Source organism: Lactuca sativa, chromosome 4 (assembly GCF_002870075.4).
Source record: "Lactuca sativa cultivar Salinas chromosome 4, Lsat_Salinas_v11, whole genome shotgun sequence".
NCBI lineage: Eukaryota > Viridiplantae > Streptophyta > Magnoliopsida > Asterales > Asteraceae > Lactuca > Lactuca sativa.
In genome coordinates this window covers 205,188,129-205,204,805 of record NC_056626.2, presented here as the reverse complement: position 1 = coordinate 205,204,805, position 16,677 = coordinate 205,188,129, and the positions used below count along the sequence as shown (strand labels likewise).

The following is a 16,677-nucleotide window of genomic DNA, read 5'->3' as shown; positions in this document are numbered from 1 at the left end:
TAATATATCTCATTGACACATAATATAATATTAATATGAAGTTGTATTAGAGTAACACATAACAAAAAAAAAATTAAAACTATTTTTTTTATTAGTATAGAGATTTGAGTATTTTTTTTTTCATTTCTATTTTGTTTACTTTATGAAAAATCTTTTTTAAATATAATTATATAGATTAAATGCTCAATGGTATTAACGACAACTTGACTATTAGACTGGTTATATTTTAGTGTTAGGTGCTCCATATATTCACTTCCAATAATAGTCGCAAACAAATATAGAAAGAAATCTTAAAACTATATCATAAATTATGGAATATAATCTGTTATTATACCGTCGAAGATTACTCGATCGTTGACTTGTCTAGACAACAAAATATCTATGTATTTAAAAATATAAAAAAAAATTAAAAAAAAAAAAAAAAAAAAAAAAAAAAAAAAAGACAAACTTGTTCCAGTAAATCATAAGTGTTGTCATCTATCCAGTTTTCTTGTGACCAAATAAATGCAATCATCTGCCCAAAGTTTTGGGAGTAAATAAGTTTTTTATTAAAAGTTAATAATTTTAAAATATAAAACCAGCATTTTGCTTTTATATATATATATATATATATATATATATATATATATATATATATATATATATATATATATATATATATATATATATATATATATATATATATATATATATATATATAAACCCTACCAATCGGGGTGATGTTCACTGGCTTACGGCTGGTGTTATCGGCTCATCATAAATCTGTAATTCTCTTCTACCCCAAACGGACTATTAGAATCATTTGATAACTCATACATAAGAAGTTTTAAAATTTGAAATAATATATTTGTTGAAGAAATCTTCTCCAATAAATGAATGTTTTTTTCACCACTTGTCATATTATCATTCAATTTGTCAAATGTCATTTTATAGTTATTTTGAATTTTTTTTCTGCATGTCATTTTATGAGTTTTTCTATTTTATTAAATTTTATATACTATTTTAATATAATAATTGTAATAAATATAGCAATAAATGAATATTAATTTCATTAATAAACTTGTCTTCTAATTTTAAAATTTCCAAAATTAAAGTTTATTAGTTTCTTTCTTTATTTAAATTATTTGTTTAAATTTAAAAGATAAAAAACATTTACATTATAATAATATATTATTTTTTTATTTTTTTATAAATTCAAAGTTCTAAAATATTTTAACCTTTATATTTAATTTTTAAAAAAAAAATTAAGTCATGTAATACATGAGTTTTACAACTAGTATAATAAAATTATAGGGATATGAAAGTGATATGTTAAAGATGGTTATTACAAAATATTATTTACAATACGTACATGTGTTCATATCTTACAATATAAACTCTGAATGTACCCAAACCGGTCGGGTCTCAGTGTGCAATTACACATATTTATCTAACGGAGCATGCAATATATAAAAATAAAATATGTTTTATAATTATAAATGTTACAAGTAATGACTAAAAATCATGTTTCGTGCATTGGTAACTCATGCTTGAATCCTTTCAAGGTATTTTAAGGGGGTGCCAACCTTGTATCAATGACAAGTCAAAAAAAAAGACAAAACTTCAAAAATGGTCCTTGTGGTTTTCAAAAATATCAAGTTTAGTCCCTAAGTTCAAAAAACCTCACAGATGGTCCCTGTGGTTTCAAAACTTTTAATGTTTAGTCCTTCCGTCAGCTTTCTACCATTAAGTAAGGGGCATTTTTGTCATTTCAATATCCAGGGACCATTTATGAAGGTTTTCTATTATTTTAAATAAAAAGAAAACTAAAAAATAATTATTTTAATATGTAATTCTCTCTCTCTCTCTCTCTCTCTCTCTCTCTCGTTTATGTCACTCCATACTTGCATCTGGATCTAAATTTGTTATCAGAGATTGCTTTTGTGTCTAAATCGTCATATACGGAGGTTCCGAAGGGGAAGAGAAGGGGGAGGATGGTGTTCGGTGGTGGGTTCGATGATGATGATGATGATGCTCGTGGAGGTTCAATAAGAAAAAAAAACAAGAGGGGTTTTTACCCTATGATTTCGCAGGAAAATCTCTACCTAAAGCTCGATGGAGGAAGAAGGATATAGAGAGGGATTTGCTTGGGATTCGAAAATAGAAGGAAACAGGAGGGAAGTCGGAGGTTCTCGACTACCTTTCTTCTTTGTTGAACAAAACTTACTAGGACTTGTTGCGATGGTGGGTTTCTTCAACTGGGAACGGTGTTGATCAGGGGGTGGTTGGGTCGGCTTATCATTGAAATAGAAGAAAGAAGAAGGTGAAGTCGAGGGAGGCAGTAACTCGGTTGTTGTTGTGTTTTTTCGGTAATTAAATCATTCTACTTCGTTTGAAGCTGAAGACTTGATCCATTAGGGACTGAACCAGGTAGAGTGAATCGAGAAGTGTTGAAGGACACCAAATTGGTTAAATTTGCAAGTGAATCGCCTGCAAATTGAGGGTTTTTTCTTCCAGCTCGTGTTCGCCTAAACCCTTAAATGTTGATTCCAGTAACATTGTCGTTCTGACATGAGATTCCGACCCAATTGAAACACAGAATTGATTTTATCGGCCATTGTTGTGATCTTAACCCTAGTGATGATCTGAGAGAGAGAGAGAGAGTTAATATTAAACAATTACTATTTTTCTTTTTTTTTTTAAATAAGACAAAACTTCATAAATGGTTCTTGTGGTAGTGAAAAGACAGAAATGCCCTTCACTTAACGGCCAAAAGCTAACGGCGTTAGCGAAAATGACCATTTGTTAAAAGTTTTGAAACCACAGGGACCATCTGTGAAGTTTTTTGAACTTAGGGACCAAACTTGATATTTTCGAAAACCACAGGGACCATTTTTGAAGTTTTGTCAAAAAAAAATTTGTTCTTTCTCTTCTACTCTTTACATCTCACACATCTTTTTTTATAGCTCTCGACCCTTTCAAATTCTTATTATTAGAATAATTAAAACCAATTAAAATATACAAAACTAATTCACAAAATATTTAAAATACAAAACTAATTCACAAACAAATTTAAGACATATAAACATATTTTTTATATGTTTTTATACATTATTTACAAGTAATTCACAACCCACTCAAGTTTGTATCAGACCAAGTTCCAAGAGAAATGGCCCTTAAGACCTAAGTTCTCTAATCCTAACTTCTCATCTGTAACAGCCCGGATTCCCAGGTATTATTCATTCTTATATTTTGGTATTTTGTGAGGATACTCGGCGAGTTGGAGCTCAGACTCGCAGAGTAGGATCGCGGTTTTGGACGCGGGTTCGCGCCTGAACTCGGCGAGTCCAAGGAGTGGACTCGGCGAGTCCATGCTGTTTAATGAAACCCTAAATCCCCGGGTTTGGAGCCTATTTAAGGGCACTTATAGCCTCCCATTGCGGCTACCAGTCCCTTGAGAGAACACTAAGAGAGCTAATTCGTTTTGGGAGAGAAGAAGTCACTTTTGGGCCTTTGTATTCCTTGTTTAGCAAGAAGAAGGTGGCAAGAGCAAGGAGGAGGTGAGATTCTAGCAGATCCATAGTCCAGAGGCTTCATTTTGAGGTAATGGTTCGAATCTCCTTCAGTTTTAGGGTTGATCTTTAGAGTTAGGGTTTTATAACCCCTTTGAAGAGTGATTATGTGAAGCAAATGGTCCCTCTTCGAGTTTGTGCCTTGGATCTAGACTCAAAGAGGTCCAGAGACCTTAACCCTTGGGGCTTTTTGGGTTATTATGGAGTTATTAGACCTAGGTGATCATTTTTGGGACCAAATCATCTTTTGATGCCTTGTGGGGGTTATACAAGCATCAAGTTCCAAACTTTACGTGACATTAATGCTTGGGGAGGCTAGATCTATGGTTTGGGAAAGCAGATCTGACCTCAGAAGGTCAATAGAGTTTGTGCATGGCATGAACTCGCCGAGTTGTTCTTGAGACTCGGCGAGTAGGGTCGGGGTTTCACGTAAAGTGTTCGGCGAGTGGACTCACCGGGTTGGGGGTTGACCCAGTGAGTCAGGGAGAGTCATTAGGGGGGGCTGAGTCAAGCCATAACTCGCCGAGTTGTTCTTGAGACTCGGCGAGTTGAGTCGTGGTGGCCCCACGATTCATGCCAGGTGGAACTCGTCGAGTTAGGGAAGTACTCCACGTGTCAAGAGAGGATCCTAGGGAGTCAGTGAACACGTATAGACTCGCCGAGTCGCTCTAGTGCACTCGCCGAGTCCGGTCAAAGTTGATCGTTGACCAGAGTTGACCAGTGTTGACTTGATAGGGGTAGTCAACCTTAGTTGTGAAAGTGTTAATTAGAGATATATTGTATTATAGTAGGATTATAGCTCGGGGGATCGAGCGCGAGTGATTTCCGGATTTGCGAGTTATCGAGATACGCGAGGTGAGTCTTCTCACTATACTTTACCTTGAGTAGGTAATCAGAGTTATGTGACAGAGTATTTGTATGCTATATGTATGTTATGTGTTGTACTGCATTATTTCTATGTGATTTATGTTGTGCATGTTTATAGAGTTGGAACCGGAAGGTTCCCAGAGTTAGAACCAGAGGGTTCATAGAGTAGGGTCCACGGACCCACAGAGTTATAGCCTCGAGTGGCTATTATGTGTTATGTGTGGTATTTTGGGGAACTCACTAAGCTTTGTGCTTACAGTGTTGGTGTTATTTGTTTCAGGTACTAGTGATGACCGTGGGAAGGCGTCGGCTTGATCAGTACACACACACGGGATTTTATGTTATCAGATCTTGGGAATATTATATAACATGAATTGAGTTTCAAACATTGATGTTTTTATGAATGTTAAATGAAATTGTGTTTTTATATTATGCGAAAAATTATTTTGAAATTCACGGTGTTACAAGTTAGTAATGTCCGGTACGAGGGAGATTGGGCTAGAGACTCAGGCCAGGGAGGAGGCGGAGTCTCAGGGGAGGGATCGGCGACCGGTACAGTCTCAGCCGGCAGCCAAGCGGGCCAAACCCGCTGATCCCAAATCAGGGAGCCAGAAGGGCCGCACTTGTGGAAAGTGCGGCAAGGGTCATGATGGAGTCTGTAGAGCGGGATCTTGCTACAAGTGTGGCAAGGAGGGGCATATGGCCAAGGACTGCCCCAAGGGGTTTGCGATGTGTTTCCACTGCAACCAGACCGGAAACTGGAAGGCAGAGTGTCTGTAATTGCGAGGATCATCTCAGGGATCTGCCCCTGCCGCCATCAGAGCTACCGAGAGTCGTCCAGTGAAGGCCGAGGCGTCGAGGGCACGAGGGAGAGCTTTTCAGTTGACCGCGGAGGAGGTCCGCGCAGCGCCCGATGTCGTGGCTGGTATGTATTCTTTCGTGTATTTATTTTGATGTTGAGATATTATGCTTATATTATGTTATGCGTAGGTACTTTTCTTGTGAATTATGTACCTGCCTTGGTGTTATTTGACTCGGGTGTGAGTCGGTCTTTTGTATCTTTGGCTTTTAGTCAGCATATCAGTGTTAGTCGTGAGGCGTTGAGTCGGCCTCTGAGAGTTTCCATAGCTGACGAGAGGGTGATATATGCCACGGAGGTTCTCCAAGGGTGCGTAGTCGAGATTTTCGGTGTTGAGTTCCCGATTGATCTGGTTCCTATTGCGATGGGTGATGTATGTGTCATTGTGGGCATGGACTGGTTGAGCAGATTCGGTGCGGTTATCGACTGCGAGCGACAGCTGGTGACCATACGAGACCCTAGTGGGGGAGTTATTGCGGTGTACGGCGAGGGTACATGTTCTGGATCAGCATTTTGTTCGGCCGCTAGGGCGAGGCAGTGTCTACAGCAGGGCTGTAAGGGTTTTGTGGCGTATGTGATGGATACGCGGGTGGATTCCGAGAGACCGAGGTCAGTTGAGGAGGTTCCGGTAGTGCGTGAGTTCCCGGATGTATTTTCTGAGGAGTTGCCGGGTGTGCCTCCTGTGAGGCAAGTGGAGTTCAGTATCGATTTGGTTCCGGGGGCCGCGCCTATCGCTAAGGTGCCTTATCGCCTTGCACCTCCAGAGATGCAAGAGTTATCCTCGCAGCTTCAGGAGCTGCTGGGGAAGGGGTTTATTCGGCCAAGCAGCTCGCCGTGGGGAGCGCCTATCCTGTTTGTCAAGAAGAAGGATGGTTCACACCGGATGTGCATTGATTACCGGGAGTTGAACAAGCTGACGGTCAAGAACCGTTACCCGTTGCCGAGGATCGACGATTTGTTCGATCAGTTACAGGGAGCATCTTGGTTCTCCAAGATCGATTTGAGGTCTGGATATCATCAGGTGAGGGTGCGAGATGAGGACGTCCAGAAGACAGCGTTCAGGACGCGTTATGGGCATTACAAGTTTGTGGTGATGCCTTTCGGGCTCACCAATGTCCCGGCAGTGTTCATGGATCTCATGAACCGAGTGTGCAGGCCGATGCTGGATCGGTCGGTGATTGTATCTATCGACGACATTTTGGTATATTCGAGATCTAGAGAGCAGCATGAGGAGCATTTGAGGGAGGTTCTCAGAGTTCTGAGATCGAAGAGGGTTTATGCTAAATTCTCCAAGTGTGATTTCTGGTTGCGAGAGGTCCAGTTCCTGGGGCATCTCGTTAACCAGAAAGGGATATTGGTCGACCCGGCCAAAGTTGAGGCAGTGATGAGTTAGGAGGTGTCGAGGTCACCCTCCGAGATCAGGAGTTTCTTAGGGTTGGCAGGTTATTATCGGAGATTTATCAAGGATTTCTCTAAGATCGCAGTGCCATTCACCAGGTTGACCCGGAAGGGTGTCGCTTTTTCATGGGGCCCCAAGCAGCAGACCTCCTTTGAGACACTTCGCCAAAGGTTATGCAAAGCCCTGGTGTTAGCCCTCCCGGAGGGGATGGAGGACTTTGTGGTATACTGTGATGCATCGATTTTGGGGTTGGGAGCGATGCTGATGCAGAGAGGGCATGTGATAGCATATTCATTGAGGCAGCTGAAGCCTCATGAGACGAGATATCCCACCCATGATCTAGAGTTGGGGGCAGTGGTGTTCGCCCTCAAGATTTGGCGTCACTACCTGTATGGGGTGCGGTGTATGATATACACGGACCATAAGAGTTTAAAGTATTTGATGGATCAGCCCAACCTAAATATGCGACAGAGAAGGTGGTTGGATGTGGTCAAGGATTATGATTGTGAGATCATGTACCACCCAGGCAAGGCTAATGTTGTAGCCGATGCACTGAGCCGCAGGGCAGAGAGCACCCCGCTGCGGGATGTATGTTTGATATTGACCGTGATAGCTCCAGTGTTGGACGCCATTCGTGGGGCACAGGCCGAGGCTGTGCAACCTGAGATGCAGAAGAAGGAGCGAGTAGTTGGATTGATTTCAGAGTTCGTTACCGATGGTCGGGGGCTTATGACATTTCAGGGGCGTATCTGGGTGTCGTTTGTGGGAGGAACGCGTACCACTTTGATGGAAGAGGCTCATCGGTCGAAATTTTCGATCCATCCTGGGGCCACTAAGATGTATTTGGACCTGAGGAAAGAGTATTGGTGGCCCTGTATGAAGAGGGATGTTGCGTGGTTTGTTGAGAGGTGCTTGACTTGCCGTGGGGTTAAGGCCGAGCACCAGAGGCCGCATGGTAAGTTGCAGCCGTTGGAGGTTCCCGAATGGAAGTGGGAACAGATCACCATGGATTTTATCACCAAATTGCCAAGGACTGCCAGGGGAGTTGATGCAATTTGGGTGATTGTGGACAGGTTGACGAAGAGCGCTCACTTTCTTGTTATCAGCGAAAGTTCTTCAGCAGAGAAATTGGCAGAAGTGTACGTGACGGAAGTGGTATCTCGGCATGGAGTGCCGATCTCGATTGTTTCAGACCGTGATGTGCGTTTCACTTCCAGATTTTGGAAGAAGTTCCATGCGGAGTTGGGTACTAGGCTGCATTTTAGTACCGCATATCACCCCCAGACAGACGGACAGAGTGAGTGGACTATTTAGACGCTCGAGGACATGCTCCGAGCATGTGTGTTGGATTTCGGGGGAAGTTGGGATACGTATTTGCCCTTGGCGGAGTTTTCCTACAACAACAACCATCATTCGAGCATTGGTATGCCGCCCTTTGAGTTGTTGTATGGGAGGAGGTGTCGGACCCCCATTTGTTGGGGAGAGGTTGGACAGTGTGTGATGGGCAGTACGGAGATCGTTCTTCAGACGATAGAGCAGATCCAGCAGGTCAGACAGAAGTTGTTGACCGCTCAGAGTCGTCAGAAGAGCTATGCAGACAGACGCCGGTCCGAGCTTGAGTTTCAGGTCGGCGACCTTGTACTCCTGAAGGTCTCTCCTTGGAAAGGAGTGATTCGATTCAGGAAGAGGGGCAAGTTGGGACCCCGATATATTGGTTCATTTCGAGTGATCGCGAGGGTAGGCCGGGTAGCCTATCGTTTGGATTTGCCAGCAGAGTTGGGGCAGATTCACGACACTTTCCATGTGTCGCAATTGCATAAGTGTATAGCCGATGAGTCGGCAGTGGTTCCATTGGAGGATATTCAGGTGGATGTGAGCCTGAATTATGCTGAAAGACCAGTGGCAATCAGAGATCAGAAAATTAAGGTTCTGAGGAACAAGGAGGTACCCTTGGTTTTGGTTCAGTGGCAGCATCGGAAGGGGTCCGAGATGGCTTGGGAGCCAGAGCGTGAGATGCGCGAGCAGCATCCGGAGTTATTTGCAGAGCGAGAATTCGAGGACGAAGTCTAGTTCTAGTAAGGGAGAATTGTAACAGCCCGGATTCCCAGGTATTATTCATTCTTATATTTTGGTATTTTGTGAGGATACTCGGCGAGTTGGAGCTCAGACTCGCCGAGTAGGATCGCGGTTTTGGACGCGGGTTCGCGCCTGAACTCGGCGAGTCCAAGGAGTGGACTCGGCGAGTCCACGCTGTTTAATGAAACCCTAAATCCCCGGGTTTGGAGCCTATTTAAGGGCACTTATAGCCTCCCATTGCGGCTACCAGTCCCTTGAGAGAACCCTAAGAGAGCTAATTCGTTTTGGGAGAGAAGAAGTCACTTTTGGGCCTTTGTATTCCTTGTTTAGCAAGAAGAAGGTGGCAAGAGCAAGGAGGAAGTGAGATTCTAGCAAATCCAGAGTCCAGAGGCTCATTTTAAGGTAATGGTTCGAATCTCCTTCAGTTTTAGGGTTGATCTTTAGAGTTAGGGTTTTATAACCCCTTTGAAGAGTGATTATGTGAAGCAAATGGTCCCTCTTCGAGTTTGTGCCTTGGATCTGGACTCAAAGAGGTCCAGAGACCTTGACCCTTGGGGCTTTTTGGGTTATTATGGAGTTATTAGACCTAGGTGGTCATTTTTGGGACCAAATCATCTTTTGATGCCTTATGGGGGTTATACAAGCATCAAGTTCCAAACTTTACGTGACATTCATGCTTGGGGAGGCTAGATCTATGGTTTGGGAAAGCAGATCTGACCTCAGAAGGTCAATAGAGTTTGTGCATGGCATGAACTCGCCGAGTTGTTCTTGAGACTCGGCGAGTAGGGTCGGGGTTTCACGTAAAGTGTTCGGCGAGTGGACTCGCCGGGTTGGGGGTTGACCCAGTGAGTCAGGGAGAGTCATTAGGGGGGGCTGAGTCAAGCCTGAACTCGCCGAGTTGTTCTTGAGACTCGGTGAGTTGAGTCGTGGTGGCCCCGCGATTCATGCCAGGTGGAACTCGTCGAGTTAGGGAAGTACTCCACGTGTCAAGAGAGGATCCTAGGGAGTCAGTGAACACGTATAGACTCGCCGAGTCGCTCTAGTACACTCGCCGAGTCCGGTCAAAGTTGACCGTTGACCAGAGTTGACCAATGTTGACTTGATAGGGGTAGTCAACCTTAGTTGTGAAAGTGTTAATTAGAGATATATTGTATTATAGGAGGATTATAGCTCGAGGGATCGAGCGCGAGTGATTTCCGGATTTGCGAGTTATCGAGATACGCGAGGTGAGTCTTCTCACTATACTTTACCTTGAGTAGGTAATCAGAGTTATGTGACAGAGTATTTGTATGCTATATGTATGTTATGTGTTGTACTGCATTATTTCTATGTGATTTATGTTGTGCATGTTTATAGAGTTGGAACCGGAAGGTTCCCAGAGTTAGAACCAGAGGGTTCACCGAGTAGGGTCCACGGACCCACAGAGTTATAGCCTCGAGTGGCTATTATGTGTTATGTGTGGTAGTTTGGGGAACTCACTAAGCTTTGTGCTTATAGTGTTGGTGTTATTTGTTTCAGGTACTAGTGATGACCGTGGGAAGGCGCCGGCTTGATCAGTACACACACACGGGATTTTATGTTATCAGATCTTGGGAATATTATATAGCATGAATTGAGTTTCAAACATTGATGTTTTTATGAATGTTAAATGAAATTGTGTTTTTATATTATGCGAAAAATTATTTTGAAATTTACGGTGTTACATCATCTCTTAACCCAGCATCAAGTGCAAGCCTTGAAATCCCGTTCCTATTGAGGAGATAAAAGGAGTCATTTGGTCGTGTGGTCGTGAGAAGTCTCCCAGCCCCGATGGCTTCACATTCAAGTTCCTAAAGAGATACTTGGACATATTAAAGGATGACATCATTAATGTTGTTAAACATTTCGAGAGGACTAGAAGGGTAGAAAAAGGTTACAATGCCTCATTCCTCACTCTTGTCCCTAAGATAAAATACCCTCTCATAGTTGGCGACTTCCGACCCATAAGCCTAATTGGCAGTATGTACAAGATTATTGCAAAAGATCTATCCATTAGAATGAAGAAGGTGATTGGCGTCTGTATTGGCGATATACAGACAACATTCTTAGAGGGCAAGAATAATCAATGAACTTTGTTCATGGGCTAAAAAGGCAAAAGAAAAGTTGTTACTCCTTAAAGTAGATCTTAAAAATGCTTTTGATTCAGTTAACTAGGAATTTCTTGATCATATTCAGATGCAAATAGGATTTAGTGAAAGATGGAGAGGTTGGATACAAGGTTGCCTAAGATCACCACGAGCCTCGATTCTCGTCAACAGATCTCCAACTAATGAATTTGAAATTCGTCGGGGAATCAGACAAGGCGATCCCCTATCGCCATTCCTATTCATCATAGCAATAGAGGGGCTAAAATTTTCCATAAATGAGGCATGCGAGAAAGGTTTCTTTCGGGGAAAAATTTTTCGAACAATGATTTAACTGTGGCACATCTGTTCTATGTAGATGATGCACTCTTCATGGGGGACTGGAGTGAAGAGAACATCAAGAATCTTGCTAGAATCTCGCGATGCTTTTCACGTATCATCAGGGCTCAAAGTCAACTTCAAAAAGTCAAAAGTTTTTGGAATCGGGGTCGACTCGCAAGAAGTTTTATCCATGGCTACACCCCTAGGGTGTATGCCTACAACCCTTCATTTCACTTACCTGGGGGTCCCGGTCGGGGCAAATATAAAGTTAAAAAAACATTGGAAGCTGGTGGTTGAAAAATTCCAATTAAGGCTAAACACCTGGAAATCAAAAAAACTTTCCTTAGGGGGGCGTCTAACTCTTACCAAAGTTGTCCTTGGCAGCCTCCCAACATTATATTCTTCTTTGTTTGTTGCTTCCACAGGTATCCTAAAGACTCTAGAAAAATATAAGGAGGCGGTTTCTTTGGGGTGAATCGGAGGATTCAAGGAAGATTCATTGGGTCTCATGGGAAAAGGTGACAACACCTAAAGAAAATGGTGGTCTAGGGTTGGGCCCGCTAAAGGCTCTCAATCTTTCCCTAATAACGAAATGGTGGTGGAGGTTGAGAGTGGAAAATACGAGCCTATGGAGTAAAGTCGTCGATGGCATCCATAATCTTAAGAATAAGCCATCAAACATTATGTCCAAGAAATCAATTACGGGGGTTTGGAAGAAAGTGGCTCAAGTTCGAGGGGAGTTGTCAAAAGTGGGAATTGATATTGAAGATGTAATCCTAAAGGAGTTTGGTACAGGAGAACAAAACAATGTTTTGGCATCATAGGTGGATTGGTAATACGACCTTGAAAGCTTCCTTCCCAAAAATGTATAAAATGGAGCGACACAAATACTGCAAGGTCAATGATAGGATTCACCCTGGAGGTCCTATTTGGAACTGGAAGGCTAATATCTCCTCATCTGAGCAGGTTCGAGAAGCTGACTTGCTTCTTAACATGGTAGGTAATATCTAATTAGGGACAAGAAATGATAGGTGGGTCTGTAATCTCTCCAACGACGGAAACTTCCACGTGGATGCCCTTAGAAATCGAATCGACTGGCGAAGTTTGTCACCCAGAGAAGTAGCAATAACCTGGACACACGACGTCCCATTAAAGGTTAATTGCTTCATGTGGAGAGCTTACCTTGATCGAATCCCAATTGCCTGAGCCCTAATCAAACAGGGTATTCAAGTCACATCCCTTACGTGTACCTATTGTGAAGCTAAAGATGAAGATGTAGTTCACGCTCTTCTTCAATGTCCAATGACAGCCACTGTCTACGAATGGGTATTTCAGTGGTGTGAATTACCTAGTTACCAATTCCACAACATTGACGAGCTGGTGAGATTCGCAGCTCAATTGAGGACGTGTCCAAAGAAAAGAAAATGACTAATCAACATATGTTATGGAACCGTGTGGCACATCTGGAAGGCAAGATGCGATTGGATCTTCAAGAAGATTAGACCATCGCCAACCAAAGTTGCTAATTTGGTAAAATCTAACGTATTCTTTTGGACCAAACATAGGAGGAATCATTTCTCTCTTCGGTGGGTAGAATGGTGTATCAACCCATTTAGTTGTATGCAATTCTTCCTTTACCATGTACTTGTGGCCTCCTAGCACCTTGCTAGGTGGGATTTTTATTTAATAAAAATTTGCCGGTTCCCAAAAAAAAAAAGGATTAGAATTGAACTTGATAGAATTGGATTAGAAGCCGGTTTTTAATCTAATTGATTACCAAAGGTCAAAGTTAATCTTTAAGATTAGTTAGTCAACTTTATTAGTTAAATTCATTATGATTAATAAAAATAAAGAGAAAATGACAAAAATAGCCAATTACACTAATTGCATTACAAAAATAGCCAAAAAAAATCGGGATTACAAAAATAGCCACCCATTTCGCAGATGAGAAGGCCCCATCTGCGAAATGGGCATCTCATCTGCGAAAGTACAAGTGCCTGAAGCACAGTTGTGCTTCAGGCACTTGTACTTTCGCAGATGAGATGCCCATTTCGCAGATGGGGCCTTCTCATCTGCGAAATGGGTGATTTTTAGGTATAAAAACGTTTTTTTTTTTTTTTTTCATTTTCACCATTCTCTACACAAAAACTCTCTCTAACTTTGGGCTTCTCTCGGAATTTTGGCTAGTTTTTGAAGAAAATGGAAGATTATGTCAACAATCCCGCAAATATGGTTAGATTTTAACTCTTTTAATGTTTAAAGTTTTTTTTTTTTTATCAATTTTTGTATTATTTAGTGTTAAAAAATGGTAATTTTGTTGTGTTTGATTGATAGTTTTAGTATATTTTTAGTATACTTGAAGTTTAAATGCAAGTAGAGACAAGTAAAGACTGTGTAGATAATGTTTACAATTTGTTTTTGTAGTTTTTTTAGTTGTTGTATAACCTGAAATCTTGTAAGTTTTTTAGTAGAAACTGCAAAATAGTTGTTTGTATATATATTTGTCATATAACATTTGTATAAGTTGAAAATTTGTCGTATATATATTGTTAGAAATTGTTTTTATTTGTCGTATAAGTTGAAAATTTTGTATAAAGTAGTCGTATAACTTGGAAAATTGTTAGTTTGGTTGTCGTTTTATTTTTAAATTTTTTTGTTTATATGGTTATATAATGTTAGTTTTAATTAGAAAGATAAAAATTGTTTATATATTTATCGTTTAAGTTGAAAATTTGTTTAAGTTGAAAATATGTTTAAGTTGAAAATATTTATATATGATATTGTTTTCTATCGTAAATATATTTGTTGTATAACTTGGAAAATTGTTTATATATGTGTATGTTATTGTTTTTTATCGGGGAAATATATATATATTAGTAATTAAGAAAGTATTTGCAGTTCGTAATCATATATTTAAAAAAAAATATATTTTTTAGTTATCTAATTTGTTTTTGTGTTTTTTTTTTGCAGCATGATTTTAGTTTAATGAATACGAAAGCCTTTGCGAACCTAAAAGGCTCTGGCGGTAACATATGGGAAGTCTTTGAAGTTTTAGATGATGCCCGACGTGCTATTTTCAGAAATACCGTCTTTGGCTATTTTATTGATGTCCCTCGTTTACAAGGGGACGCTTTATTGTTTCATAAAATGTTCCTTCATCAGATCCGGCCGGACCCTGTTTTGTCTCCAGATGGAATAAAACGTTTATATTTTCGAGTAGGCAATACCAAAATGGTTTATGGGCCGGAAGAGTTTTGTTTGATTACCGGCTTCAATTTTGGGGAGTATCCAAAAAACATTGGGAGAAAAGGGTCGGAAAAATTAATAAGCAGTAAAAAAAGATGTTTACTGCGTGAACGGCTATTTCCGGACCATACTAATAGTTCGGTGAAAATCGGCGACTTGAAAAGTTTAATTTTAAATCAAACATTCTTAGCACTTGACGACCTTGATGCAGTTAGAGTATGTTTGATATACATTTTGTGTGAAGGTTTTTTGGGCAAAGAAGTTAACGATCGGGTGCCACAAGATTGGTTTTTTTTGGCTGAGAATTTGGATCTCTGGAATAGGTATATTTTCTTTACGTTAAAAGTTCTATTTTATTAAAGTTATAATTTATATAATAATCAATTTTGTTTTTTTTTTTTGTTTTGTTAGCTTCGCTTGGGGTAGCTATCTATGGGATTTTACTTATGTTGACCTTGAGGATACGTGGAATAAGATACATCATTATTTATCACTTCCTGAGCGTGGTCAAACTTTAAAGTATTCCGTCTCAGGATTTACGGCTCCAATTAGGGTATAAATTTTTTATTTTATTTAAATTGTTTTATTGTTATATTTTTTATTTTAATTTTAACTTTTATTACTGTTATTGTACAAAATTGTAGATATGGATATATGAGATGATTCCGGCTGTTCGTGCATGTGGATTTGCATTGAGAAAAAATAAAGACTTGTCTCGGATGAAAAGATGGAGCGGAACAAAAAAATTGAAATGGGTTGACGTGAACAAGATTTGGTCAAAGATGCAGGTTTAAAAATAATTCGTTTATTATTAATAAAGTTGATTATTATAGTTTTATATGCATTTTTAATATGTTTAATTTTTTAGGAGGGGCTACCACCAAGACAAAACATGTTACCGGGTGATGGTGAGATGACATCTTTTTATTATATGTCATTTCAAGAGTATGTATATGGTGAAGGGAAAGCAGTTCCATCCCCAGTACGGGACCATTTTAGGAGACAAGACGAATCTTCGTCTAGTATGTCGTCCAGTGGTCGCTCTCATGGTAGAGGTCGGGGCAGTGGGAAACACAAGCTAGACGAGTTGTTGAAACGGGTACATGCACTGGAGCAGCATGTGTTTATGAATCAACAAAAACCTACAGAGGTTTTTGTTGAAGAAGTGAATAATGACCAATTTTGGAACGACATTTTTTTTGAGGACCCGACAGTGTCACAAAGAAATTATGATGAACAGGTTAGTTACACGCTACATTATTTATTAAATTTTATTAACATATATGAATACCTGTGTTCATATTTTATATTTGAAAATATAGGTTGTGCAAGATGAAGAGATGAATAAAAACAATACAACTCAAAATGTTTTTGGTGATACTCAAGACGACAAGGTTGTTATAGATGTTACCTTTACGATTTTAATAATTACTTTTTAATAAAGTGTCTTTCGTTATTAAGTAAAAAGTTATATTTTTAATGTAGGTGTTGGAGGAGAGTAATCAGTATGCGGGGAACAAATTTGATGATGATGTGTTTGATGTAAACGATTATAGTGAAGTTAAAGAGGTTATTATAGTTACATTAATATTATATTAATATTTTGTTTATTTAGATATTATTGCTTATTAAATTATGTGTATTTCGTTATTAAGTATAAAGTATTATCTTTAATGTAGGAGTGGGAGGAGAGGAATGACAATGCAGGGAACAAATTTGATGATGATGTGCCGGATGAAGACGAACTAATAATAACGGGAAATGTAGATTATTTTCATGATGATGATGATGACAAAGAAGTTACACCCGATAAACCTAGGAGTCGAAAACCATCACAATTTTTATGCACTCCTTACACCGAGGTATTCGTTTTATTTATAAACTGATGATTTTATGTTTATGTGAATTATCTATGTTTATGTGAATTATCTGAAAGATATACATTTAAACATATGAATATTGTTTTTAGTTGCACACGACACCGAAACAAAAAAGAAGAACAAAAAAGAAGGTTGGTACGAAATCAACATGCCCCGTTCCTCCTCCAGTTTTTGGTGTTGCTCATGACTTCTCCATGTTGCGCCTGCAACCTTACGTAGCAGGCGGTGAGGATGTCATCCAAAATTATGTATTGCATTCATACGATGTGCAGCATCGTTTGTTTAATTTCGTGTTAGATAGAGATTTTTGGAGCTCATTGTTTGGGCATACACACGACGGATGGTTGGAGTCAGC

General features: G+C 39.9%; 1 protein-coding gene across 3 annotated transcripts; it reads left to right on the top strand.

Annotated features, from left to right (window-relative positions):
- The first annotated feature begins 13,341 nt into the window (after positions 1–13,341).
- LOC128133308 (uncharacterized) lies at positions 13,342–16,075 on the top strand. Of its 3 annotated transcripts, none has more exons than XM_052770525.1 (6): positions 13,342–13,428; positions 14,167–14,765; positions 14,854–15,230; positions 15,311–15,682; positions 15,765–15,836; positions 15,928–16,075. In XM_052770525.1, exons 3-6 carry the CDS (start codon positions 15,102–15,104, stop codon positions 16,039–16,041), a joined length of 687 nt encoding a protein of 228 aa, XP_052626485.1. In that variant the 5' UTR covers positions 13,342–13,428; positions 14,167–14,765; positions 14,854–15,101; the 3' UTR covers positions 16,042–16,075. The 3 variants fall into 3 exon arrangements, 1 of the variants encoding a protein (XP_052626485.1); XR_008231758.1 differs by having other exon boundaries at positions 13,343–13,428; XR_008231757.1 differs by having other exon boundaries at positions 13,343–13,428; positions 14,854–15,682.
- Positions 16,076–16,677: the final 602 nt, after the last annotated feature.